Consider the following 26935-nt stretch of genomic DNA (forward strand, 5'->3'; position numbering starts at 1 on the left):
GGGAAGGAGGTGGAGAGGGGGAGGGAGGGGAAGGAGGTGGAGCGGGGAAGAAGGGGAGAGGGAAGGGGAAGGAGGTGGAGCGGGGAAGAAGGGGAGAGGGAAGGGGAAGGAGGTAGAGAGGGGAAGGAGGTGGAGAGGGGAAGAAGGGGAGAGGGAAGGAAGGAAGGGGAAGGAGGTGGAGAGGGGAAGAAGGGGAGAGGAAGGAAGGGGAAGGAGGTGGAGAGGGGAAGAGGGGAGGGGAAGAAGGGGAGAGGGGAAGGAGGTGGAGAGGGAAGGAAGGGGAAGAAGGGGAGAGGAGGGGAAGAGGGGAGGGGAAGAAGGGGAGAGGGGAAGAAGGGGAGAGGGGAAGAGGGGGAGGGGAAGGAGGTGGAGAGGGGAAGAGGGGGAGGGGAAGGAGGTGGAGAGGGAAAGAAGGGGAGAGGGGAAGGAGGTGGAGAGGGAAAGAAGGGGAGAGGGGAAGAAGGGAGGGGAAGGAGGTGGAGAGGGGAAGAAGGGGAGGGGAAGAAGGGGGCCAGGTCCCTTTGTCCTGTCTCCACCATATGAGTCCAAGCCTCATGTCTTAGGTTGGGCAGTCACTACATATGCCACCTCTTACCCGTCTTGGAGACATGGACAGTGCATATGGTATGCAGGCATTTTGGAGGTTGAGGCCTACGGTGGGGGGGGGGAGCATATGGGATGCCTATGGGGGAGGGGGTGAGGGGGTGAGGGATGGGAGCCAGATCCCCTTGGCCTGTCTCCACCATATGAGTCCAAGCCTCATGTCTAGGTTGGCAGTCATTACATATGCCACCTCTTACCGTCTTGAAGACATGGACAGTGCATATCGTATGCAGGCATTTTGGAGGTTGAGGCCTACGGGGGGGGGGGGGGGGGGAGGCATACGGGATGCCTATGGGGGGGGGGGGAGGGAGGGAGCCAGGTCCCCTTGTCCTGTCTCCACCATATGAGTCCAAGCCTCATGTCTTAGGTTGGGCAGTCACTACATATGCCACCTCTTACCCGTCTTGGAGACATGGACAGTGCATATGGTATGCAGGCATTTTGGAGGTTGAGGCCTACGGTGGGGGGGGGGGGGGGGAAGCATATGGGATGCCTATGGGGGGGGGGGTGAGGGAGGGAGCCAGATCCCCTTGGCCTGTCTCCACCATATGAGTCCAAGCCTCATGTCTAGGTTGGGCAGTCACTACATAGGCCACCTCTTACCCGTCTTGGAGACCATGGACAGTGCATAGGGTATGCAGGCATTTTGGAGGTTGAGGCCTACGGTGCGGGGGGGGGGGAGCATATGGGATGCCTATGGGGGGGGTGAGGGAGGGAGGGAGCCAGATCCCCTTGGCCTGTCTCCACCATATGAGTCCAAGCCTCATGTCTTAGGTTGGGCAGTCATTACATATGCCACCTCTTACCCGTCTTGGAGACATGGACAGTGCATATGGTATGCATGCATTTTGGAGGTTGAGGCCTACGGTGGGGGGGGGGGGGGGGGGGGGGGGGGGGGAGCATATGGGATGCCTATGGGGGGGGGGGGGGGGGTGAGGGAGGGAGCCAGATCCCCTTGGCCTGTCTCCACCATATGAGTCCAAGCCTCATGTCTTAGGTTGGGCTGTCATTACATATGCCACCTCTTACCCGTCTTGGAGACATGGACAGTGCATATGGTATGCAGGCATTTTGGAGGTTGAGGCCTACGGGGGGGGGGGGGGGGGAGCATATGGGATGCCTATGGGGGGAGGGAGGGAGCCAGGTCCCCTTGTCCTGTCTCCACCATATGAGTCCAAGCCTCATGTCTTAGGTTGGGCAGTCATTACATATGCCACCTCTTACCCGTCTTGGAGACATGGACAGTGCATATGGTATGCAGGCATTTTGGAGGTTGAGGCCTACAGGGGGGGAGCATATGGGATGCCTATGGGGGGGGGAGAGAGGGAGCCAGGTCCCCTTGTCCTGTCTCCACCATATGAGTCCAAGCCTCATGTCTTAGGTTGGGCAGTCATTACATATGCCACCTCTTACCCGTCTTGGAGACATGGACAGTGCATATGGTATGCAGGCATTTTGTAGGTTGAGGCCTACGGGGGGGGGGGGGGGGGGGGAGCATATGGGATGCCTATGGGGGGAGGGAGCCAGATCCCCTTGGCCTGTCTCCACCATATGAGTCCAAGCCTCATGTCTTAGGTTGGGCAGTCACTACATATGCCACCTCTTACCCGTCTTGGAGAAATGGACAGTGCATATGGTATGCAGGCATTTTGGAGGTTGAGGCCTACGGGGGGGGGGGGGGGGGAGCATATGGGATGCCTATGGGGGGGGGGGAGGGGGGAGCCAGGTCCCCTTGTCCTGTCTCCACCATATGAGTCCAAGCCTCATGTCTTAGGTTGGGCAGTCATTACATGCCACCTCTTACCCGTCTTGGAGAAATGGACAGTGCATATGGGATGCAGGCATTTTGGAGGTTGAGGGGGAAGGGGAATGCAGAGGGGAAGGGGGGGAAGGGAGAGGGGAAGGGGGAAGAGAGAGAGGGGGGAGAGGGGGAACGGGGGGGAAAGGGAAGGGGAGAAGGGGGGAAGGGGGAAAGGGAAGAGGGGGAAAGGGAAGAGGGGGAAGGGGGAAAGGGGAGAAGGGGGAGAGGGGGATGGGGAGAAGGGGGAGAGGGACAGGGGGGAGGGGGACAGGGGTTAGGGGAAGGGGAGAAGGGGGAGAGGGGAGAGGGGGGACAGGGGGATAGGGGAGAGGGGGAAGGGGGGAGAGGGGGAGGGGGGAGAGGGGGGACAGGGGGGACAGGGAGAAGGGGAGGGGGGAGGTTTGGAGGTACCGCGGGGTCACATCAACCAGCTGCCGACTTTCCCAGCCTCTCCCCTTCCCTGACGTCATTTCCTCTCTCGGCGACTGAATCGGAAGGCGCGCCTATGCAGAATGCAGCAATGCCTGTTCCACGGCTGGTCCCAAAATGCAGCAGCCACTTTAGGTTCCAGTAGAGTGAAAGTGAAGGGAAAGATGTTGATACAAGCAGCTCTCTCCAGGATTAGTAGAAGCTAATGTTCAAAATAGATGAATGTCCCCACGGACAAAGGAAACATCCTCCCAAAGGAGGCAAGAGATGGGATAGAAAGTCCAGTGGCGAGAAGGCGGAAGAGCTGCGAATTGCGAGAGGCTGTTGTGCAATCTGAAACCTTTTTTATTTTTAAACAAGAAGTGTACAGTTGCCTCCCGTTAATGCTTCTCACAATAAGAAAGTTGAACATAGCTGATTGAAACCTGATGTTGTAAAACGCCAGTCAGATTAGAGTTAGCAGTTGAGATTCTGGCAGCGGTAGCGACGTACTCACTGCCTATGCGGGGCAGAGCCGAAGGCAGTGTGTACGTCGCTACCGCTGCCAGGAACACAGAAAAGCTGAAGAAGCCTGCGCCGGAATGAGGGAGGAAGAGAGGGGGTAGACGGACATGCTCGTCTTTGTCCGCTTCGCTTCCCTGCCCTCTCTGTCTGTGTCCCGTCCGAAAGGAAATTACATCAGAGGAAGGCGGGACGCAGACAGAGAGAGCAGGGAAGCGAAGCAGATGGAGACGAGTTTTTTTTAAACTATTGGCGCCAGTCTCACGTCGTCTGGGGGGGGGGGCATTGCCCCCCTCACCCCCCCCCCCAGTCTACGCCCATGACCGCTACCGAAAGATGCTAAAAGCAGAATGGACCTAACCAACTATTGACCAGTAGCATCTATTCTACCAATTAACAACGAAAGCGGACAGATCACCCCCATGGACACCTGAATGTGGAGTACCCCAAGGATCCCCCCTGATGCTGATACATTTGGCTAAACTTCAACACCTCAACCCCTACAAATATGCAGCCTCCAAATAATGCACTCCTGGGCAGATGCATTCCAACTGACACTAAATGCAGAAAAAAAACCACAATGTCTTGTTCTCACCTCACAACATAACACAAAAAGCTTCCCTACCATAACCACACCATACTGTTCTCTGCCTGTCTCTCAAAACTTGGGAATTCTAGGAGTAACCATAGATCGAAACCTCACTCTCGATGTTCTATTCCATGTACAGTCAATGGGGATAAGTCATCTCGATTACTGCAATGCATTGTACGCAGGCTGCAAAGAGCAGAGCATCAAACCAGACTCACATTTGGAAAAACCAAATAACCATTCAAGAGCCATGCAGACGCCCCAATCTACATGTTAAGCCTTGTGAAACCACCTTCTCCTACAGGAGCATGAAGTTATGGAATGAAAACGCAGAACCTCACTAATCCACCTCTGAAAACCCTTCATTAATCTCTGCACACTGCTCCCACTGCAACACAGGCCAAATCAAACTCTCTCTCCAGCCCCAACCATCACCTCTACCTTCCCCCCGTCCCATTGCTTAGCTCTGCCACTGCTGCCGCTTTGGAGGTACCGCAGGGTCCTGGGTAACATCAACCAGCTGCGTGCTGACTTACTCCCCGACGTCATTTCCTGTCCTCCGCCCTATCGGCATTTCCTCGCCCCCTCCCTGACGTCATTTCCTGTCCTCCTCCCGACGTCATTTCCTCTCCCGGCGAGCGAATCGGAAGGAAGGCTCTCCAGATGATGATCCAGGGGGTCGACTGAGCCCCACTTATATAGCTGCGAGCCACTGTGACATCACCGACGACGCTGTGGCCCTCCCGACAATGGCAATGACCATCTGTGGGAATTCCCCGAGATGGCCACCAACAATGGCAAAGAGAAATGCCCACAGATGGTCATTGCCATTGTCGGGAGGGCCACAGCGTCGTCGGTGATGTCACAGTGGCTCGCAGCTATATAGGTGGGGCTCAGGCGACCTACAGGAAACAGTGGGCGGCGCAACCCCAGGAGCAACGCTCGCGCTGCTGCCATCTCCCCCCCCTCCCAAGCAACCAACGTTCCTCTTATTAGGCGTCGTTCTCCAGCAGGCAACGCGTAGGACAACCAAATGCCGACGCTGCTGGTCCTGCTGCCGCGCACTACCAGCCAATCCCGACAGGAGGTGGGGGGCGCGAGCCCTCCCCACCCTATCCAATCACGCTACAGGCACAGGGGGCGTATTCTTCAGCTGCACGCTCTGGTAAGCCGCTAAAAGAAAACAGGGATTTGTTTTTCAAGAATTCTTCCTAGGATTTGCGATGCAGGGGAGAGGAGAGAATGCCCTTTGCCCTTCGCCCTGAAACCCGGAAGAACTTTCTGTTGGGCCTCATCAACGAGGTTAGATTGAGAACCAACCAGGAAGAGACGCAAAGCACGTGGCTTTGAGCTGGGGCGGGGCTTTGCTTAGCGCAGTAATGGTGGGCCGGCTCTGCGCCCTCCGCTCGCACCACGGCCTTCTCCTCCTGGCCGTTGCCCTCGCCGTCTGCGCCCTTTACTACTCTGGCTCGGAGCCGAAGAAGCATTCCAGCAGCAGCAAGGAGGACCAGGCGGCGCGGAGCCCGAGCCCCGAGTCGGAGCCCGGGCCGGCCTTGAGCAAAAGCATGCAAGAGCAGCTGAACATGCAGGACCTGCACCTGCTCATGATGTACACCAAGGCGGACAAGAGCCCGGCGCTGGGGGCCAAGTTCCGCCTGGCCTTGGGCTCTCTGCTAAGGTCTGGCAAACTGGAGGCTAGCGAGGTTCTCAATCTGCACTTTGTGACTGACGAGCCCAGCAAAGAGGTGGCCAAGACTGCCCTGAGGGATCTGCTGCAGGGAGTCCCCTTCAAGTACAAGGTACCTAGCCCAGGATCTTTTATTTTTTTGTTACATTTGGCAGGCTCAATGCGGCTTACAGGTACTTATTTGTACCTGGGGCAATGGAGGGTTAAGTGACTTGCCTAGAGTCACAAGGAGCTGCTTGTGCATCTGGTAGAGCGATATAAATGCTAATAATAAAAAAGCCTTGGTTATTTTAAGATGAACGTTGTGGTTTTATGTGCATGGAAATAAAAGTTAGCAAATAACAAGGTGGGATCTTTCATTTTGTGTCTAGTGTGGAGTGGAAGAGTGGCCTAGCGGTTAGTGTGGTGGACTTTGGTCTTGTGACTCTGGGCAAGTCACTTAACCCTCATTTGCCCCAGGGTACAAATATAACAAAAAAAATAAAATAGACACGAGTCTGTGGAGTTCCCTGGCAGTCTTATACTTTAATCCAGTTTTTACATTTTCCAGTAATGCCTGTTTCCAGGGCCGGCCCTAGGGTTTCTAGCGCCCTCCTGCAGATATCCAGAGGCGGGATCACTATGGCTGTGCCCCCACAGTAGACACACCCCTTTTACCAGCCATGGCATCATTGGAAAATATTACACCAGTATAGAAGAAAAATAACTTAGCACACAGACCAGGAATTAGGAGAACAGTCTTGCCAACTCTGAAAAACAATGTGTTATCAAAATTTCAGAATCTAACAATTCAGACACTTGGCCTTGCAGTCACACATGGTAGAACAGAGATAACCCCTCTTCAAATTCTTCAAAAATTAGCCTGAAATCCTAAGAAGTTAGGCTCTGCATGCAGCTTAGGATCTAGCTAGGACAGACTTAATCAGCATAAACTAACATATTCTACAATCTGAGTTGGAAGGAGAGATAGGTGATGGTTAGGAATTGAAAGCAGGCATCTAGCCCTCCTGTCCTGTGCGTTGCTGTGTTGTGGGGTGGGGTGGAAAAGGGTGGGTCATGTGCAGCACTAAACAGCAGTCTCTGACAAAACGAGGTTTCAGGCTCTGCTGTCTCTGAGCCCTTTCTGGGCAGAGGTTAGCTGAGCTCCCAAGAGTTATTTCGGAGCCAGATTCAGTTGGAGCAGTGACGTCCTCTGACAAACACAAGGAGGATATTTCTCTACTTGGGATGGGGGAGGAGATGGGACAGAGAGCTGACAGCTTTGGAGCCAGACTGAGATGAGCAGCAGAGATTAGATACTGAAAAACAAAAGCCTCAGCAGAGCGCCTTTGAAGGTAGGCGCCCTCCTGCAGTGCTTACCCTGCTTACCGGGTTGGACCTGCCTTGAGGTTTAATGATAAATATGGTACCGGGAAGTCTTAATAAAGATTTTAAGCGGTATGCTGTAGATAATGTAGCGTCTCTGGTGCATACACTACATGCTACATTATCTACAGCATACCGCTTAAAGTCTTCCCGGTACCATATTTATCAAGGATTGAGGTTTAATGATAAATATGGTCTGTGAATAAAGTTATTCTCTTTACTATCGTAACCCTGTTTCCCTGGAGTCATTGGTCCACTTCCCACTCTTCATTTGATTTTCCTGTTTCCTTCCATTACACATATATGGTAATATTCAGTTAAATTTTTATATGTATACAAAAATGGCAATCCTTTCCTTCTTGTGTTCACATGCACAAAAACCATGTAGCACACAAGTATGAAACACCTGGTGCCCTTCTCTGAACACATTTTTCTGGTGGAATACCTTAGACTTTGCAAGGGTCCTCACTCTCATCACCATCAAGGTTATATTCATGTATCTGCCATATATGGGCCGCATAGTTCCTCCTGAGTTTGCACTCTGTTTACTTGCAGAAAGTAAAATTATGCTGATGACAGCAAAACTAGGAAATCTGAGGACTAGCAGGGCCATCTTACAGGCCTAGTATAGGAAGGAATATACATTTCCCTCCTGAAAGGCCAAAGAGTTTGAAGGTGAGAGACTGGGTTCTTCAGGGAGTGTCATACCAAGTGCTTAGAGACAAAGGACACAAGGGTTCACAAAAAACAATATAGGTAAAATTAATAATAAAAATGTATTGGTAATGGGACAAAAATGATATGCAGGAGAGGTTGATATGACAAAGGAGTAGCATTAAAGGAAACGTTTCATGAGGAAATGCTACAACATGCTATTAGTAGCATATCTTTTGCAACATGATACAATACTGAAGACACCATGAAGAATAAGAGCAATACAGAGAAAACCAAATACTAAGCACAGGAAGAAGAAAATAAGAAGTCCGTAATTGTAAAAGTTACACAGCTAGAAAGCTGCCCAGGCAGTGTCACTTAAACAGTTCATTGCAGTGATAAGCAGGTAATCCTGATGACAGAGGAGACTGCAGTGGTCAGGCTTGGTTCTGGAATTGTGAAGCAGCAGTGTAGACTAGCGCTGGCAGGGTTCAAAAGACTTGAGGTCCTGCTTCCACTGTGGGGCAGCACTTTACAAAACCAGAACACTACCAGTGATTTCATGGTAAGAACCCTAAAAGGGAACTTTAAAACAATACAGGAACGTAAGACCTTTGAAGTCAGAATGATTAAATATTTTGACACCCACCAGACAGGTCTTAACAAAGATCTGGGTTTTCTAGCCCATTATAAACCAATAAAATTGTACTGCTTTGACACCCTCTTTTCTCCATGCATATCTCCCTGTCTCTCACCTACCCACCCCCATCCTGTTAGACTGTCACTGAAATGCTTTGATGTTTCAGTTTTATATATACTGATCTGACGAAGAAGGGCAACCTTCGAAAGCTAATCAAGAAATGTATTGTTATGACCAATAAAAAAGGTGGTATCTTATTTTCTTTTCCATGTTTTATTTTTATTGATTACCTTTAAAAATTCCTTTCACTGAAAGACAAAGAATAGTATTACCACAAATAAAGGTTCTTTGGAAGATGTAATCCTTTATTTAAAAGTTTTACTTGTGCTTTAATGCTGTCCAAGAGATGTTATGAGAAATAGCCTTTTGCATTTGACACTGGGATTGGTTGTATATTGTACCCCTGACACAGCTTGAGAGCGAAATATGGCCTCGTCAGGTCCTTAATACATACAGCGGAGGAAGTGAATGCACACTTACCTCATTCATATTCATTGTGGCATGAAGAATATCTAGAATCTGGCAGCTAATATTTAATGCTATGAAAAGCAGGATTGTGCATTTAGGCTACAAAAAGCAGGATATGTGGTGATTGTGTCTGGTGATCTTGTTACAAGGAATTAATTTATACCTGGGGATAGCTAGAGCACTCGCTAATGTTTATAATTTTTAATATATATATTTATATTTTAATTGTCCACCAGTTGCCAATTAAAGCAACAAGATTCACAATTACACTGAATGAAAGAAATTAAGTATATTTATCTGGATTACATTAACCTGCATTACCAGGTTTAAAAAAGAACAAGAACACTATATATTCAGATTCAGGAGGGTTTATTAAGTTACAATTTTAGCAATTAACGTTGCAGCGAGAGATAAGAGTCTTAAGAGATCTTACAGAGAATCTGTGCTTAAAGTAGGTAGCAGGTTTTTAAATCAGAAGTTATAACTTACAGAACAGTCTTTGTTGTTCTACTACTACTACTATTTAACATTTCTAAAGCGCTACTAGGGTTACGCAGCGCTGTACAATTTAACATAAAGGACAGTCCCTGCTCAAAGAGCTTACAATCTAAAGACAGTTGTAGAGCATGCTGTGGTCCAGTGAGGAGCCATGAGGCAGAGGCAGGTCCCAAGAAGAGCAGGATAGAAGAGAGGGGGCAGGTATACATCTGATGACAGGCAAATGTTTTGTTTATGCTTTTCCTCTGAGTCCTTTGTCTTCAGTGGCTTCTCCAGACCCTCTGTCTGCAGTTCTGCAGAAGTCTTGATGAGCCTTCAAGTATCCATCTAGTCATGCTTTTGTTCAAGTGGGAAGGGGAGAGGAAGCTGTATCTCTGTGAAGTCAGTACCCTTTTGTCTCTGTTAAGTGTTCCCAAAGGGAGGGGGAAGAGGGATTTGGAGTTCAGGTCAGTTTCCCTGTTGCAGTTTCAATAAGTCTTTTAAAAGCTGTATTTTTATATTGGTATATCTGATTCAGCATAATCAATAATTATGCTACATATATTTCAATAATCCTGACAAACTGATATCATGTTACAATCTTAAGGTGACCAAACAGGTGGCATAGGGAGAGGAATGGCCAGCAGGAAAAGGGAGGTGGTGATACCTCTGTAGAAGTCTTTGGTGAGACCTCATTTAGAGTGCAATTCTGGAGACCGCACCATCAAGCAGATATAAAACAGATGGAGTTGATCTAGTGGGTGGCTATTAAAATGGGATCTCACAGGGTAAAGTTTGGGAAGTACAATCTAGAAGTTAGATGCAGTTCTTTATATAACCACTAGAGGGAGTCATTTGCAAGCTTGTTCATAAGCAGCAGAATTTCTTAGCTTGGAGCAAAACGCAGGGCTTATCCAGTCCTGGTTGAACATGAAGAGACAGTCCCTGCTCGACAGAGCTTACAATCTAATTTGGACAAACAGGACAAATTAGATAAGGGAATATTAAAGTGAGGATGATAAAATAAGGGTTAGGAGTTAAAAGCAGCATCAAAAAGGTGGGCTTTTAGCTTAGATTTGAAGACTGCCAGAGATGGAGCTTGACGTACAGGAGTTTGAACTGTATGCGGAAACGGAAATGCTTCCCAAATAATAATAATAATCTTGTATTCTGTATATTGCAAAACAATTAGTTCAAAGTAGCTAATACAGGATAACCAGTACATTCCAGGAATACAGTAAATAATCATATAAAAGAGAAAACCATTAGGGCATGTAAGGCTTCATCACTGTTGCAAAACAAATCTTTCCAAAACTGACCATAACTCATTAGGAAGGAACTTCCAACAGGTAGCTGCTTGATAAGAAAATAATGTTTCAAGCAAACGTGAGCACTTCAGCCCCTTTGTGCTGAGAAAAGCAAAAGAAAGAATCAGGGAGACTTATACAGGGTCTGACCACATGAATTCCCTCGAGACGCTAGTCTGGTCTGGTATTCAAGCAAGTTAAATTTAACATTTTCCTGAGCTAAATGAAGAAACGTGTGTTACAGCTGATAAAGGAAAGTGATCTTATAGCAGGGTGTTGGGAGTTTCTGAAACTGAAGTTTGCTTGAAAAAACTATAGGTTCTGATGGTGGATCTGTCTGATCCTGGGTGCACGTCTTTCACCCCCCTTGAACTGCTGGATCCTGTTAGGAAATATTCTATTTCTGTACATCCGATCTGATAGCTGGTGATGATGAAGGCTCTGCCTTTTTAAATAGACCCTGTCTCCTTTGTAATCAGCTTACTCCCTGGTCTGACGTCACAGCTTTGCAGAAGGCAGACAGGGCTGTCTTGAGGGTGAAATTTTCTTGTCAATTTTCTCTATGGTCTAATAAAGCGCTTGGAAAGATAAAAAGGCCAAAAGAAAGAGGGTCTCCCGCCTTTCCCTTCCCCCTATCAATATATCACTAGAGAGAGAAGTAAAGGTTCCTTCTTGTTAGAGCTTACAGGCATAAGCATACCTGGTTGTTAAATTAAGGTGACCAGAGCCCAGGTCATAGATATCACGGCTGCCTCAGGCCAGTTGAAACACAAGTGACACCAGGTGCCCCCCCCCCCAACCCGTCCAGGCTTTAATTTGGTGCTGTTTAGCCTCTGTAACTCGTTTCTGTGCGCCTTCATGCAGGTCGTTGTGGAAGGCTGAAGAATTTGCTTTACATTGTTTTTTTTTAGGGGGGGGGGTAGTATTTAGAGGTTCTAACAATGGTAAAATCTAAAATTGAAGGTTTTATTTTATAGAAATTGATTTTCTGATATGATTATTTGGATTTTGCTCACACCTTTTTCAGTAGTAGCTCAGTTTAGTTTTTTTGCTAGAGTTTTTAGCAGGCATGCATGACGGATTAGCCTTTTTTATGCAGAAAAATCTCTATTCCTGTGGTTTAATTGCAGGACATTGAAATGCATTCATGAGCTTTGTCGGTCTAAGTTGGAAATGTTCATGAGGTGAAAGTTCTCCTCCAGATGGTAAGAGTGTCAGAAAAGTTGGAAATCTGACTAGTTTGCAGCCCTTAAAGACAGAGGTTTGAGCCCCCTGCTTTAAGACGTCATCGGAAATGTATATACGTATGGTAGATTCTTGATATTCTGTCTTTGTTCCTAGTGGACTCAGTTTTGTACCTGTGGCAATGGAGGGTTAATTGACTTGGCCAGGGTCCCAAGGAGCCCCAGTGGGAACTGAACCCAGTTCCTCCAGCTCCTTAGCACACTGCACTAACCATTAGGCTTCTCAGCAATGGTGATTGGTGCCATTTTGGTTATTTTCTCAGTCAGTACAGAATCACTCCTCACCCATTTGGACCCTGGGAATGGGTTAAGATTGAGTTGGGGCAATAGGAAACGGAGGAAGGGCAGGCTTTTTGAAAATGTTGCAGCCTGAATTTAATCTTTATTGATGCATTCTCTGTATTGCTACTGTTTGTGTGGGGGGTATTTTTGTTGGATGAACACGTATTAAATAACTTTAAAACTTTTAAGTAAATAAAATATGTAACTAATTGATAGGGAGGAGCAGGTGTGGAGCTGAAGGGCGTGAAAAGAAACCAAAACTTTTGTCTGCACCACAAAAGAAAATGAGACAGCTTGAAATGTTCATGGAGTTCCTGGGTAAGAGTGGTCCCCTTTAATCTGGGATAGCCCTGGCCAAGAACAACCTGGAGATGGGATTTCCCCCTCTCCCATCGCCCTACTAGCCTAATCCATCAGAAAATCGTTTCCTTTTTTGCACACTCAGGTTTATCCGAGGTGAGTACATCTTTGCTGTTCTTATGTTTTTAGTGTTGATAAATATTTTACAATCATAAAAAAATTAACCACAACTAAATTAACTAGAATCCTAAACAAATGGTCAGTAAAGCAGATGATTCTGGTCAAAAACAGTCTGCGATGCTTTGTTTAAAAAAAAAAAAGGGCTATGGTTTGGCTAATTATCTAAAATCAGGAAATTTGTCTCAAAATGAGCTTCCAAAGAGTTGGACCAATACAATGAAAAGCCTTTGATCTAGTCAGAGTTAATTTGGTAGCAGCAACCGGTGGTGGAATTGTTGAAAAGGCCCTTGGATGAACAGACCAGAACACATCAGACCAGCTGTTCAGATAAATAGCTTAAAGTAACCTTTGTAGGAACATCAGAGAGAATATTTTCAACTGGCTTCAGAAACTAATTGTAGCACTGGAATTATTCTGTCCCAGTAACTGGTCCCCATCAACCTTGTAACATGCTTGCATGGAAGAGTAATGCACAGAGAATTACAGTATTCCAAGTTACTGGTCATGAAAGAAATTACTGAGGGCAGTAAGGTCGACATATGACTGTTTTTCGTTAATGAACATTCGATAAATCTGGCTGTGCCTTCATACTACCTTTTGGTGATCTCCTTATTCTGTGTCTGTCTGATCTGGACTTTGTCCTTTCTTTGCCTTTTTCCTTGCTTCAAAAGACACAACCAAAGCCCTCCAACACACATTGGTTCAGGCCTCCTGGTCAGCTGGACACTTCTCAAACCTGCTCCTTTGACAACTCTCCCTTTCATCTGGTTCACAATATCAGCTCAACCACAGATCTTCCATGAAGTACCATGAGGTCCAGGTAGTTCAGGCAAGTCTTGGGGGGGGGGGGGGGGGGGGGCGAGCGATCCCTAAGGAGCAGGCTTCAGAAATGCCAGGGGATCAAGTCAGGCTACGGTGGACTGAGAAGAAAGAGAAAGTCTCCTCAGTCAGGAAGCATTGGTAGGTAGAAGTGGGAAAGGGAATATGGCCAAGAGACCCATCTGCTGCTAAACATTTGGATCAAAGTTTCTGTGGTGTATTTACAATGGATGTTATTAGTGCTGTGACAGCAGGAGCTTGACTTCTGGTATCATCATTGCAGGGATTTTATGATAAGACTTAATGCCAAGTATTGTGCCCAAAATCACAACCGGTTATGTGGTAAATATTCATTTACTGGAAAATTCTTAGAAATCAGTGGGCAAGTCACTTAACCCTCCTTTGCCTCAGGTACAAACTTAGATTATGAGCCCTCCTGGGACAGAGAAATATCCAGAGTACCTGAATGTAACTCACCTTGAGCTACTACTGAAAAAGGTGTGAGCAAAATCTAAATAAATAAATGTGTTAGGCTTCTCTGGTTATACATCCATCTGTTGGTGTGGGAGTATTCTGGATTATACTGCCAGTGCACAGCAAGTGCAGCAGATGGCGCCAGAGCATCATGCCACATTCATGTTTCCATCCCTGTTCTCAAGGTCCTGCCAAGCCCTAAATCATCATCATTGGGAACTGAAGACTGCATGTTAAAATAATGTGTAAGGTATGAGGGCTCGGTGCCAGTTGGTGTGTCTCTGTCCTGGCGTTCTCATTGAACTCTGTAGCTGAAGTCTTCAGCACCATGAGACTTATCTTGCGTGCCAGGACTGAAGTGGGGTTCTGGTCTTCATTCACCTTTGTGGTGAAACAACACATATCTCTGTGTTTTAAAAGTGGGGCTGCATCTCGATTAAAATAATCATGATTAATTATGCAATTAAAAACAATTTGTGATTAATCACTTGATTAGAGGACCAATATTTCCCCCTCTCCACTACTACTACTAATCATTTTTATAGCACTACTAGACGTAGGTAGCGCTGTACACTTGAAGAGACAGTCCCTGCTCAACAGAGCTTACAATCTAATTAGGACAGACAAACAAGAGATAAGGGAATATTAAAGTGAGGATGATAAAATAAGGGTTCTGAACAAGTGAACAAGGGTTAGGAGTTAAAAGCAGCATCAAAAAGGTGGGCTTTTAGCTTAGATTTGAAGACGGTCTCCAGCCCCCAGCTGCAACATCTCTCAGTTTCTCATCCCTTCCACCCTGCATTGTCCAGCATCAATCCTTCCCCCCCTCAGGTCCATTTATATCTGTCTCTTTCTTCCCTCCACTCCCCTCCCACACTGTGTACCTGGCCACCCTGCTACAGAGCAGAGCTGCGTTGCATTGAGGACAGCGCATCTGGCCAAGATGAGCCCACTTGTGTTGCTCAAGCTGTTGTAGAGTGTATCCTGCCAAGAGGCTTGCATGCTGGCCAGCAAGTGCACCCTGGAGCGCTTCACCAAAGCTTAGCGCCGCCCTGCTGCTCTGTGTGGGCCAGCTCAAGACGAGCCCCAGGGAGCTGAGCCGCAGCTGCAGTGATACTCTCGCGGCCTGCTCCTAAGCGCTCCCTCTGATCCACCTGCCCACCCCTTTTTGATTCTACTTCCTGTTTCCTCAAGGGCAGGTGGACCAAAGGGAAAGCTTTGGAGCAGGCCGCAGACAGCTAGAGAGTATTGCTGCTGGTACAAAGTTTGAGGTACCCCGAGGGAAAGAGGGGGGAGATGCAGGGGAGAATTGCAACTAATATTAACACGTTAATAGTATAGTGCTAATTGCGATTAATGTGCAAACTTAGTTAAGTGCAAAACTGTGATTTTTGTGGAAGTGCTGCAAAAGATTTGAAGAGCTGTAGTTGATGCTTTTGACCTCCCAGCTCTTTACATATTGCCCAAAATGCTGCTGCAGCAGGTGAGTTTACTGGATCTGAGCACCACCATGAGCATCCTCATTTCTGTGAACTGCATTGCTTTTGGATTGCTTATCTGATTACATTTAAGCTGATGTTGCTTGATTTAATTTAAAAACCATTGCAGTCTCCACGGTAGGGTGTTTAAGATGGTTACTGCAGCCCGTCTGCATGTCCCAGGAGTGCACTTGTGTGTATGTGTTCAGATCAGTGGTCTCTCCCCCCCCCCCCCCCTTGCTGAAGCTGAGAGCTCTCACGGGAAAACAGTTGAAGATTATCTGAATTATGCAGCCTTGTAGCTCTCTTGTGTTACAGGTCAGAGTAAACAGATTAGCCAGGTAAGTCTGTAAAATCACTTTTCTCACCCAGCTGTGCCCAGCGTTTCCTGATGCAGAGGGCAGCGATGGCATTCTGTCAGTTACTACAAAATTGTTCCTAAGTTGCACTCGATGGAGGAATTTTTTTGCTGTCTGTGACATTTTATATTATTGCTCTGCCAACAGGGTGACCTACCAGCAAAGAAACATTTAAACTTTGCAAATAAGAAACATTTAAACTTTGCAAATGCTTCCAAAGCCCAGGGAGCACCTCGGCCTCACTGCTTCCAGTTGTTCAAACAAGCCAACCCTGTCTTGGTTTTACCACATTGCATGCTGTCCTGGGGAGAAGGTGCATTTTAGTTTAGCAAACAAACTTTTCTTTTTGATTCCTCCTTTTGATATACTGGCGTATCTTTAGTGGGGTTTGAATCCTTTGGGTTATTTTGAGATTGATTTGCTGTTTGTAGATGCCTTCCCTGGTGTATCAGAACTAGCTGTTTCTCTCTCTCTCCCCCCCTCTCTCTCTCTTGTGTGCCTGCACCTCCCCTCCCCTCCCCCTGCCATTACATCTGACCCTTTTTCTTTCTCTCTTTTCCTTGCAACCTAAAATTGTTTAGGTTAATTTCAGGTTATCAACGGTTCAGGAGTTAAAGGGGCACATTTCCTTGCTCACATATTTCAATTTATCTGTTTTGGTTTTTTTTTTCTTCCTGTCTCGGCCTCCCTTAGGAGTTATAAGGGAGGGAGATTTATTAAATTTGATTTGTTTTGTTTTGCTGCTATTGTACTTCCCCCCCCCCCCCCCCCCCACACTAAATCATTAAAATAAACCCTGGAGACCGCCATTCTCTTTGCTGGAGCTATGAGCGGAGGGTTTTCTGGGCTCTTGTTAGCCCTTCACCCCCGCTTTCCTGGAATACGAGGGGGTCAGAGCTGTGATTTAATGAATATTTCCATTATGTTCATTCCCACTATTCCAGGACGAGTGGGTAGTTATGTCCATCGACCAGCAGGTGGAGATAGAAAATACAGAACTGAACACCACTACATAGCTCCCTGCTAGCAGCTCAGCTCCTCAGTATCTTCTATCTCCAGCAGGTGGATAGAAAGACTTCCTCTGTCTCTGTTTCTGAGGCCGTGCTCCTGGTCCAGTTGGTCAACTGGTTCCCAGTTGAGCAGACATACCTGGTGGTGCTGGATCCCTGTTGTGCCTTCCTCCTGGGGTGTTCTGCACCTTTTCCCTGTTTGTCCTCTGTGAGAGCCTGCTCAGCGACCAGTCTACTCAGAAGATGAGGAGTCGCAGGCGACACAGTGAGTCTGGCAGGCCGGTGCTGCTGCCGTGCCCTGCTCTGAAAGGGGGGGGGGGGTGACTGTGTTCCCAGGTAGTGTGGACCCAGGGTGCTGGGTCCTTTCTGCTGTGGGACATCGATGGGAGCACTGTGTGTCGGTGCTACAAAAAAAACCATGGAGGAAGTGGAGGAGCAGTTTAATGATTGGATCAGTGAACCAGGGGAGTCTGGTTGAAATCACAACTGCTCCTTGAGGTCTTTGGCAGATACTAACAGACTTTCCTCCGAAGACAGAAAACTGCCTAATCTACCTGAATGTTTAAAAAAAACTTTTTTTGCTTGTTTGTGCTGTGCTCCGGTTTAAAAAAAAAAGCAGGTGTGTAGCGCAGTGCGCCACATGTTTTCCCGCGCAGCGGCCACGGCAACCCCTGCTTAGTGTGCGACCTGCTGCCCGTCTTGCAGTGAGCAGTGTTCCTCCTTGGGCCGCTGCACGGTGTGCAGTTCGGTTCCCAAGTGGAAGAGCTGATTTGGGGCTCGCACATACAGGGCGCGCTCAATCACAGCGGCGCGTTTCTTTCGGCTCTGGTCCCCGGTTCACGGCCTTAGCGCTTCGCCTCAGAAGGAGGCGGGAATGGTGGCCATTTTTTTTCAGTAGAAGCGAAGCCCCTGCGCAGGCATGTGTGTGGGGGGCGGGGGCGGGGGCCCTGGGTCAGGGCCAGCCCCTTCGTCTCTTCTCCAGCAGGCCTGGCAGCTCTGGGAAGAGAGAGGGGATCTCCCTGCCTGTTCCCAAGGGATCATGACTGCTGCCCCGTGGCGACTTAGTCTCAGATTGGGCGTTCTTTCTTCCTTGCTTGAGGACTGATACTGAGGAGCTGAGCTGCTAGAAGGGAGCTACGTAGTGGTGTTCAGTTCTGTATTTTCTATCTCCACCTGCTGGTCGATGGACATAACTACCCACTCGTCCTGGAATAGTGTGAAGAACTAATGGAAAGAAAATTATCAGGTAAGTCCTAATGTCTCCATACTGTCAGCTCCACTGTTCTGAACAAATGGGTTGTTTATCCCTTCCTACCAACAGATGGAGATGAAAACTGAATTCTACCAGTGACATCACTGTATAAGCTGTGGTGCTCCCTGGAACAATCCAGTATTTTTCTCGACCTTCCAGCAGGTGGTAGGTCGCCTGTTGGTGCCCCTGTCCCTGGCCTAGCTCCCCGCTCTGCTGGTTGCGACCACAGAGTTCGGTCGAACGTAATGGCCACTCCCAGGTTTACGGTCTCTGATCGTACCTGGTGGAGCACAGAGCTTGGCTCCGCAGCCCTGATGCCGTTCATGGGAACAGTGACCGGTTTCTTGTCGTCATCTTTATCTTCTGCTACTTTTCTAAGTGTGTACCTGAGGCAACGAAGAGTTAAGTGACTTGCTCAAGGTTACAGGGAGCTTTAGTTGGATTTGAGCTAGGCTTCTCAGCTAGCTATTCTGCTATACTTTTGTCTACAGCTCAAGGGAGTCGGAGTTTTCTGTGATAAAGTGGGCAGGGCATGTCTACAAGGGATGCCAACATAGACAAACCAATCAAGCTAGGGCATCTTCAGGATTATGGCAAAATGGGGTGCAGGAATCTAGTCAAATTGTGTCACCTCCTGGTGATCCTGAATTATAGGTTCAGTCTCCAGAGTTATGGGATCCAAGGACAGAGATGAGCCACTACTGGGTCTCCAGGTTCTTGTGTTCGTGTTCCTGTTGCTGCTGCAAGGACTTATTCCACTGATAACATCAGTGTAACACATTGCACCATAGCTGCGCATACCACCAGTCCCTTAGGCCCTGATGCTCAGAAGTAAACGCAGGCGCTAGAGGCCATGAGCACCAGACTAGTGTCCACATTTACTGGCGCACAATGCTGAAAGACCCCTACCGTGGGAAACAATGAGCACACCCACCATCAGCGCAAGTAGCACGCTAATGCATGCAAATAGGGGTCATTTGCTATTCCTTCCGATGCTCCTACAACAGCACACTCCATCAGGGCACTCATACTGCTGCAAATGGCGTAAGGGTGCTGAAGAGGCAGGAGAAGGCCCCCCCCTCTCTGATGCTCTGCCCTACCTAATCCCATACTGTGTTTTTTGTTGTTTGTTTAGCAGCCTCCCAGGCCACAGGGTGGAAACAGGTCATTTAAATTCTGCCACAGAGCTCGTTTTCCCATCCTCTGCAAATATGCATCAGACACACAAGACACCTACCAAGCAGAAAGGCTGGCTCCCTGCAATCAATGAACCAGGAGTAAGGCTTCTTGCAGCTACACATCCTGGCTGTGCCGATTTCAGCGCCAGTGTGAACTGGCTTCTCCTTCCCTTCGTGGGAACCAGGCTGCAAAATTCCTCCGGATTGTGGACGCTCTCCAACGTAAACATGTCCACCAAGCACCGTGATCCATCTTTCCTTCTGCAGAGCTTTGTGGCCTTGTGTGCATGTGCTGGGCACGTCCCCTCCCTCCTTATGCTAAGCATTGGGAAATTCTTTCTTGGCGCTGTAACAGCAGTATTTTCCGGCACTGTTTTGTACAGCACCATAGTGCTAAGCATTGGGGGCTTCAGTGACTTAGCTGGTATCTCTGCCTGGACCGCTACCGAAATAGCCTTGTTGAGAGAGACCTTCATTATTACCACCTCAGAGGGACCCGTATAAACATCAGGCTGACTCGTATTTAGCCATTTTATTATCTCCTCAGAGCCACCTACAAAACCCACTAAGAAGACAAGGGGTGTGTTAAATTGAGAATAAGGGTGCAATGCCTCCTACTGTTACCCCAAAGAGTCCTGTCAGTCGCCTCATTGTTCTTTAAGCTACTGCCTCAGACAGTATCACAGCAGCTACCCCCGTCCTGCTAGAGCCCACAGAAAACCCCTGTATTTTAGGGATGTACATGGCCAAGGACATTTTGTAGCAGGCTGTGCAGGTGGAACATAGCTACTGCTCATTCCTTCAGCTGTGATTCCACTGTGCACCACCTCTAGTCCAATCTGCTTTGATAATATCTCTCCTGAGAAAGAGGGATGTGGAAGAAGAGAGCGCAATAGGGATATGTTGGAAGTGCCCCAAGAAGAGAGAGCTGACTTTGGAAATGGGGGGGGGGGGGGGGGCATTTGATCTTCTGTGGTCCTCGAGGGCCCCAATCCAGTTGGGTTTTCAAGATTTCCACCATGAATATGCATGAGAGCTATTTGTATACAATGGAAGCAGTACGTGGAAATCTTGAAAACCCAACTGGATTGGGGCCTCAAGGACCACATTTGCCCACCCCTGTTCTATGAGATAAAGGACTTAGGATTGGACCAGGAATCTCAAATGGAGAATCCAGGTCCTTGTGTTGTAAAGACCCTGCAGGGCCAGTATTAAACATGTTGGGGCCCCAAAATCCACCATCAGGGTAATTGCCCTGTTTGCACCCCCCCCCCCCCCACCCATAACATCAGACCTGAGAGCCTGGACTCATGACCAGTTGGGTCCCTTGTGGTTCAGCCCCCAGTACATCTTTTTTCCAGGGATGAAGAAATTACCCATAGAGATTTCTCTTGGAAACAGGGAGCTGTGTTCAGATCGAGACCAACGATCACCTTATTTCTTTCTAAAGCAACGTTTTGCCAGCCTGGAGGTGTCTGAGCCATAGAGAGGTTTTTTTTTTTGGGGGGGGGGGGGGCATCACCTGGCCATGGTGGAGAATCGGGTCCATCCCTGCATTTAGAGTCCACAATTGAATTGATTATTGGAGCTGATGCCAAGAGAACTGATTGGAGCGGAGGAGGTACCCAGTTTCTGCGAGATGCCCGACCTTGTCATGGAGACTGGCACCCTAGGAGCATCCATTCCTGGAGTACGGGAAGGAATGGAAACAGGACCTGAGACCTCTTTAAGGATTATGCCTTCCTTCCTCTGTGACCTTTCTGACGTCCCAGCAGTGCTGACCATAATCTTTCTATCCACGCTAGGAGAAAGGTACTGGTCACATTGCTAGCTGCAAGATTAAATCAACTCTGATTTCCCTAGGAAAAGTTGCAGTACAAGTCAATGAAGTGCCTATGTTCAGCAGGGTAAAAACAGGACTGGGTCAGTTTGTGTTTGTGTCGGGGGAGGGAGGGGGGTTGGAAATGGAGCCAACTGTACTTTAAGATGGACTGGGATGAGCACACACAGTTCCTTTTAGCCCAGATTATAATGTCAGCCTAGTGTTAACCAACCCTCCCTCCCTGTCATGGTGCTTAATATTTGAACATCCTTGCGTCTCCTTGGGGGTGTTGCTGTCTGAATTTTAAGTTCTCTGATGCAGTGCAGGAATGTAGCACCCTGAGCCATCTTTCCACACTGTAAATAGCTGGGCTGGCCAGTACTTTCTGTTCTAAGCACATTGCCATTGTTTTGTTTGAAAAAGGGGAGCGATGGTCACAGGACTGGGGGTAATGAAGCGGAGCCAGATACAGCATCAGCTCATCTCTTGGTTCTTCAGTTATCACCTGATAACTTGGGCATTTCAGGGAAACTGCTCCTGATATTTGTGTAATCCCTGTATCCTAGAAAAAAAGATAGCAATGAAATAAAATAATCGTTAGCTGTTAACACATTGTTCCATGTTGGCGCTGTGTGACCTAGTAGATTTCTGATGGGATAAAGAGACTTAATTGGGTCAGTTTGATCCCAATTTTTAGTGGTTATATGATCACCTGAAAAGCATTTCTGGCCTTGGTCCTAATTCCTTTAGATAAATGTCCGTAGCCAGAGATAAACCTTATTACAGCAGAAAAGGCAACTTGTGGAACTATCGGGGATATTGTAGAACAGAGGTGGGCAACCTTTCTACACAGAGGGCTGCACGAATGTCAGTATTATCCCTAATGGACCGCAGCATTACCTAATACATAACCTGTGATAGATAAATAAGTAAAAATTGAACTAAAATGATTGAAACAGACTGCTTGAGTGGCTATTCTGAAAACATTTGCAAAATAAAGTATTTAAATCATCAAAATAGTGGTTAAGAAAATAAGCATTGCCATTTTGGGACAGACCGATCTATCAAGCCCAGTATCCTGTTTCCAGCAGTGACTGATCCAGGTCACAAGTACTTATCCCAGGAGTAAGTAGTGGATTTTCCTAAGCCCATCTTAATAACCGCTTAAAGACTTTTCTTTTAGAAACTTGGCCAGACCTTTTTTAAATTTTACCACATTCTCTGGCAAAGAATGCCAGACTTGAATTAACATGTTGGGGGGTCCTTTTACTGAGGTGTGCCGAAAAGTGGCCTGCACTGGTGTAGACGCGTGTATTGGACACGCGCAGGTCCATTTTTCAGTGCACCTGCAAAAAAGGCTTTTGGGGGGGGGGGGGGATGGACATGCGGCAAAATGAAAATTAGCATGCGTCCATTTTGGGCCTGAGACCTTACCGCCACCCATTCACTTAGCGGTAAGGTCTCGCGTGTTAACCGGGCGGTAATCGGCATGCGTACAATGCCGATTACCGCCCGGTTAGCGCTGCGTGCCTAGAAATTTTCCGCACACTTAGTGGGGGTGCATAAAAAATGAAATTACAGCTCAGACCACCCGGTAGCTGGTCGTTGGGTGCTCGTAGGCGCCTACGCGGTTTAGTAAAAGAGCCCCTGAGTGAGTGAAGAAATATTTTCTCTAGTTTCTTTTTAATTTGCTACTTGGTAGCTTCATTGTGTGGTCGTCCCCCCCCCCCCCCCCCCCCCCAGTCCTTGTACTTTTGGAAACAGTAAACAAGTGGTTCACATCTACCTGTTCCATTCCACTCTTTAACCTTTCCTCTTAGGGAAATTGTCCCATCCCTGTTATCATTTTCATTGCCTTTTTCTGTATGTTTTCTAATTCTGCTATACCTTTTTTGAGATGTGGTGACCAAAATTGCACATACTGTTTAAAATTAGCGCACATATTTTTTCCGTACCATCTCAGGGTAAGTTACATTCAGGCACACTAGACATTTCTCCTGTCCACAGAGGGTTCACAATCTAAGTTTGTACCTGAGGCAGTGGAGGGTTAAGTGACTTGCCCAAGACAACGACGACCTGCAGTGGGATTTGAACTGGGCTTCCCTGGTGCTTTAACCACTGGGCTACTCCTCCACTCCTTTGTTCTGTCCTGCTCATTTGGACCAAATCAGGGCTGGGATTTAGTGCCAGGAGTTTTCATTTGCAATTATTTTGGATTCTTTTAGATCCTTCTTAACTTTATCCATTCATTGCAGTGATGGTCCTTGGCTGGGGCCACCTACTAGGGCTCCTTCAGGAACTCTGTAATCATGAGCCCTAAATCCAGGCAGTCGGTTTCACTGTTGTACAATGACTGGGACTTCCTCACCTTCCCTGGGGACTCTGAGCACTGCATCTATAACAGCCCCAGCCCCCGCTGAGTCTTTTATCATGAGGATCAAACCCACAACCTTCTGTATGATGATGCAGAGCTCTGACACTGAGCCAACAGGCTGACTTCTCTTTGGTGCGGCGGATTATTTGCCTGGCACCCCTCTTTTTGGTGCGATAGACCATTTGCTGTTGCTGAACAAATTGCAGTCATAAGAGATGGAGGCGCAGTCCAGTGGGCCTGATAGTTTACTGTCCTCGGACAGCCTAGATCTGACCACAGTATTGGAAGGCCCTAATCTGGAGGAATCATAGAATCACTTGTGGCAGGAAAGTTACAGGTATTTTCTTTCTAGAATCTTATAGAGGTTAATTCTAATTGGCCTTTTAATTTATGTTAAACCCCTTGAGCCCTTGGTACTCAGAATAATACGATGATGAAGGACTTCATCTTATGTCAGCCATCTTTCATCTAGTCAGGTTTCCCAGCCAAACACTATCAGATGACCCAGTAGTGAAACCTAGTTAGACAATTTTTTTTTTTTTTTTTTTGGGGGGGGGGGGGGGGGGGGGAATTGGTACATTAGGTTCTCTTCTGTGCTAAGCAGTCATGCTATTGATGACTGTCTCTTTAACTGGCAGTTCCTAAACGAAAGTGTGTGAGTTTAACTGCAACTTTGCAAAGGCCCGCTGGAATTTTTTGGTACCATAAGGAAGATGGGGGAAGTCTAGCAGTCAGAGCCTTAAAGAAATTTCATGAGATCTTGGGTCACCGTGTGAAGTCTGCTGTGCTACAGATCTGGTCACCTTGATCACATCACTCTAGCTGGTTTACTGAATTATGTTTACATGGCTTCTTTTTCTTGAAGTCCGATTGTCAGCAATATGCTGTGGGTCCATCCACCTTGCAGGTGGCTGCCTATGTTGGGCAGACTGGATGGACCGTACAGGTCTTTCTCTGCCGTCATCTACTACTATGTATGTGTCTGAAGTTAGTAAACTATAAAGCTTGTTGAGATTTGGTTTTGTAAAAATGCCGTATAATGCCAACTTATTGTTATTGATCTTTATTGGTATTGATGCGTAAACCAGTACAAATGAAAGCAGTGCTTCCCATGCAAAGACTGAGGTGGTTGTCCATGTGCAGATATGTGGGGGGTACAGGAGGTTAAAGAGGACGGAAGAGATATAAACAAGTCTCTTCCAGAGATGAGGAAGAGGTAGAACCATCCAGTGTACCTGAATGTAACTCACCTTGAGCTACTACTGAAAAAGGTGTGAGCAAAATCTAAATAAATATTGAAGATTCTACATGGAATGTTGCTATTATTGGTGATTCTACATGGAATGTTGGTACTATTGGAGATTCTACATGGAATGTTAATGTTGCTATTCCACTAGCAACGTTCCATGTTGAAGTCGGCCCTTGCAGATCAGCAATGTGGCCACGCAGGACGTCAGACTCACAGAAATAGAAGCCTGCGCAGCTGCATTGGTACAAACTTAGATTGTGAGCCCTCCTGGGACAGAGAAATATCCAGTGTACCTGAATGTAACTCACCTTGAGCTACTACTGAAAAAGGTGTGAGCAAAATCTAAATAAATAAATCTAGAGGATATAAATTGAGATACTGAGTGGGTAGATTTAGGAGTAATGTCAATAGAAATAAAATTAAAACCTAGAAAAGTAAATACCTTTTTTTATTGGCCTAACAATACATTTTAGTCCAATAAAAAAGGTATAATCTTATTTACTTTTCTCTGTTTTATTTCTGTTGATTACCTTTAAAAGTGGACTAACAGGGCTACCACATCTCTACTCAGTATTGTCAGGAAGTACTTTTTTTCATGGAGAGGGTGGAGAATGCCTGGAATGACCTCCCGGGGGAAGTGTTGGAATAAACACACAGGATCCCTAAATAGAAACAGGATAGTATCAAAACAAAACTGAAATGACCTTAGAGCAGTTGTGGTGTGTTAATGGGCAGGAGAGGTGCTTTTGTCAGCAACTTCCAGCAGTGGGGGAAGTAGGGTCCCTCCGTGCCAGGCAGACTTCGGCGGTCTGTGTCCTGCATATGACAGGAGTGAGTTTCAACAACCCCAGTAGTTTGGGGAAATATGGCCAGTGCGTAGTGGATTTCTACGTTATGACAAAGACATATCAAAGTATTTTATTTTATACCACATTTATTTCATATGAGTGCAGATACTGTGTAACGTGGTGGGGGAGGGGAGGATATCTGAAAGTTGATTTCAGCACGAGAAATATTGTTACTTAACATTGCAGAATTGTTGGTTTAATCTTAAGACCTTTGAAGCCAGAATGATGAAATATTTTGACGTCCACCAGACAGGACTTAAGAAAGATCTGGGTTTTCTAGCCCACTATGAACCATAAAATTCTACTGCTTTGTCACCCTCTTATCTACCATCCATCTCTCACCCACCCAGCTCTCCCTGTTTCTCACCTTACCCACCCCACCCTCTTCCTGTGAGACTGTCATTGGAGTGCTTTGATGTTTCACTTATATGTACTGTAATTTATCAACATTTTCTTATTTCTGATCTGAAGAAGAAGGGTTATGTTCGAAAGCTAATCAAAAAATGTATTTAGTTCAATAAAAAAGTATTTTCTTTTCTATGTTTTATTTCTATTGATGATTACCTTTGGTTTAATCATGAATTGATATTGAATGTGAATATTGGGTAGACTGGATGAACTGTGTAGGTCTTTATCTGCCATCATCTACTATGTTACTACTAGCTGTTGAGCCCGTAAAAACGGGCTGGTATAGGAAAGGGGGGGGGGGGGTTGAAAGCCCCTTCCCGTCGCCGCTGCAAGGCCCCCCCCCCGAGTCGCCGCCACCCCTCCATCCGGCCCGCTCCGCTATTGAAACAGCGAGGGAACGCAGCACACAGCTCTGCTCTGTTGAGCTGCCATCGACCTTCCTTCTTCTCTGCCTGTGTCCCGCCCTCGTGTGATGTAACGTCGTCGAGGGCGGGACACAGGCAGAGAAGAAGAAGGAAGGACGGCAGCTCAGCAGAGCTGTGTGCTGCGGTCCCTCACTGTTTCAATAGCGGAGCGAGGGTGGGGGGGAGCGTTAGCGACGGCGGTTTCGTCCCTCGCAAATGCGCAGTACAGACCCTCTCTGTTCCGCCCCCATCATCACGTATTGACACGGGGGCGGGGCAAAGAGGGTCTCTACTGCACATTTGCGAGTGAGTACGACACTCGCCATTTATATGTTTGATGTTAAAGGGCATATGGTGGGCATCGGAGAGGGTCCAAAGAGGGGAGAGGGAGGGGTTAGGGCAGTTGGATGGCAGTGAGAAGAGGAGAGAAGGTGTGGGAATTGTAGGAGGGAGGTGAGCACCTGGCCCAGAAGGTTATCTTGGAAACTTATTACTCATCACAGATCTCCTGAAATTTAATCAGTCGCAGACAAGATGTGAAGAGCTCTCGAGTTCAGGCTCTGATGCAGCCGTCACAATAGTGTCAGCGTGGGAGAGCTAAAATTGAAAACCAGTCTACTGTCTCCCTCTGAGCCCTTTGCGCTCTGGGCCATCCTTCACTAATTGGTTTGGG

At 47.3% G+C, this 26935-nt stretch overlaps 1 protein-coding gene across 2 annotated transcripts in view; it reads left to right on the plus strand.

Moving 5' to 3' along the window:
• The first annotated feature begins 4499 nt into the window (after positions 1–4499).
• Positions 4500–26935, plus strand: part of LOC115478301 (xyloside xylosyltransferase 1-like) — a 142124-nt gene continuing 119688 nt past the window's right edge. Inside the window, exon 1 of one of the 2 annotated variants that reach the window (XM_030215599.1) lies at positions 4500–5088. In XM_030215599.1, the coding sequence (XP_030071459.1) occupies positions 4957–5088 (132 nt within the window). In that variant the 5' untranslated portion in view covers positions 4500–4956. Of the gene's footprint in view, positions 5089–5237; positions 5723–26935 lie in introns of those variants that run through there. The other variant, XM_030215597.1, reaches the window with a different exon arrangement.

Source organism: Microcaecilia unicolor, chromosome 10 (genome assembly GCF_901765095.1).
Source record: "Microcaecilia unicolor chromosome 10, aMicUni1.1, whole genome shotgun sequence".
NCBI lineage: Eukaryota > Metazoa > Chordata > Amphibia > Gymnophiona > Siphonopidae > Microcaecilia > Microcaecilia unicolor.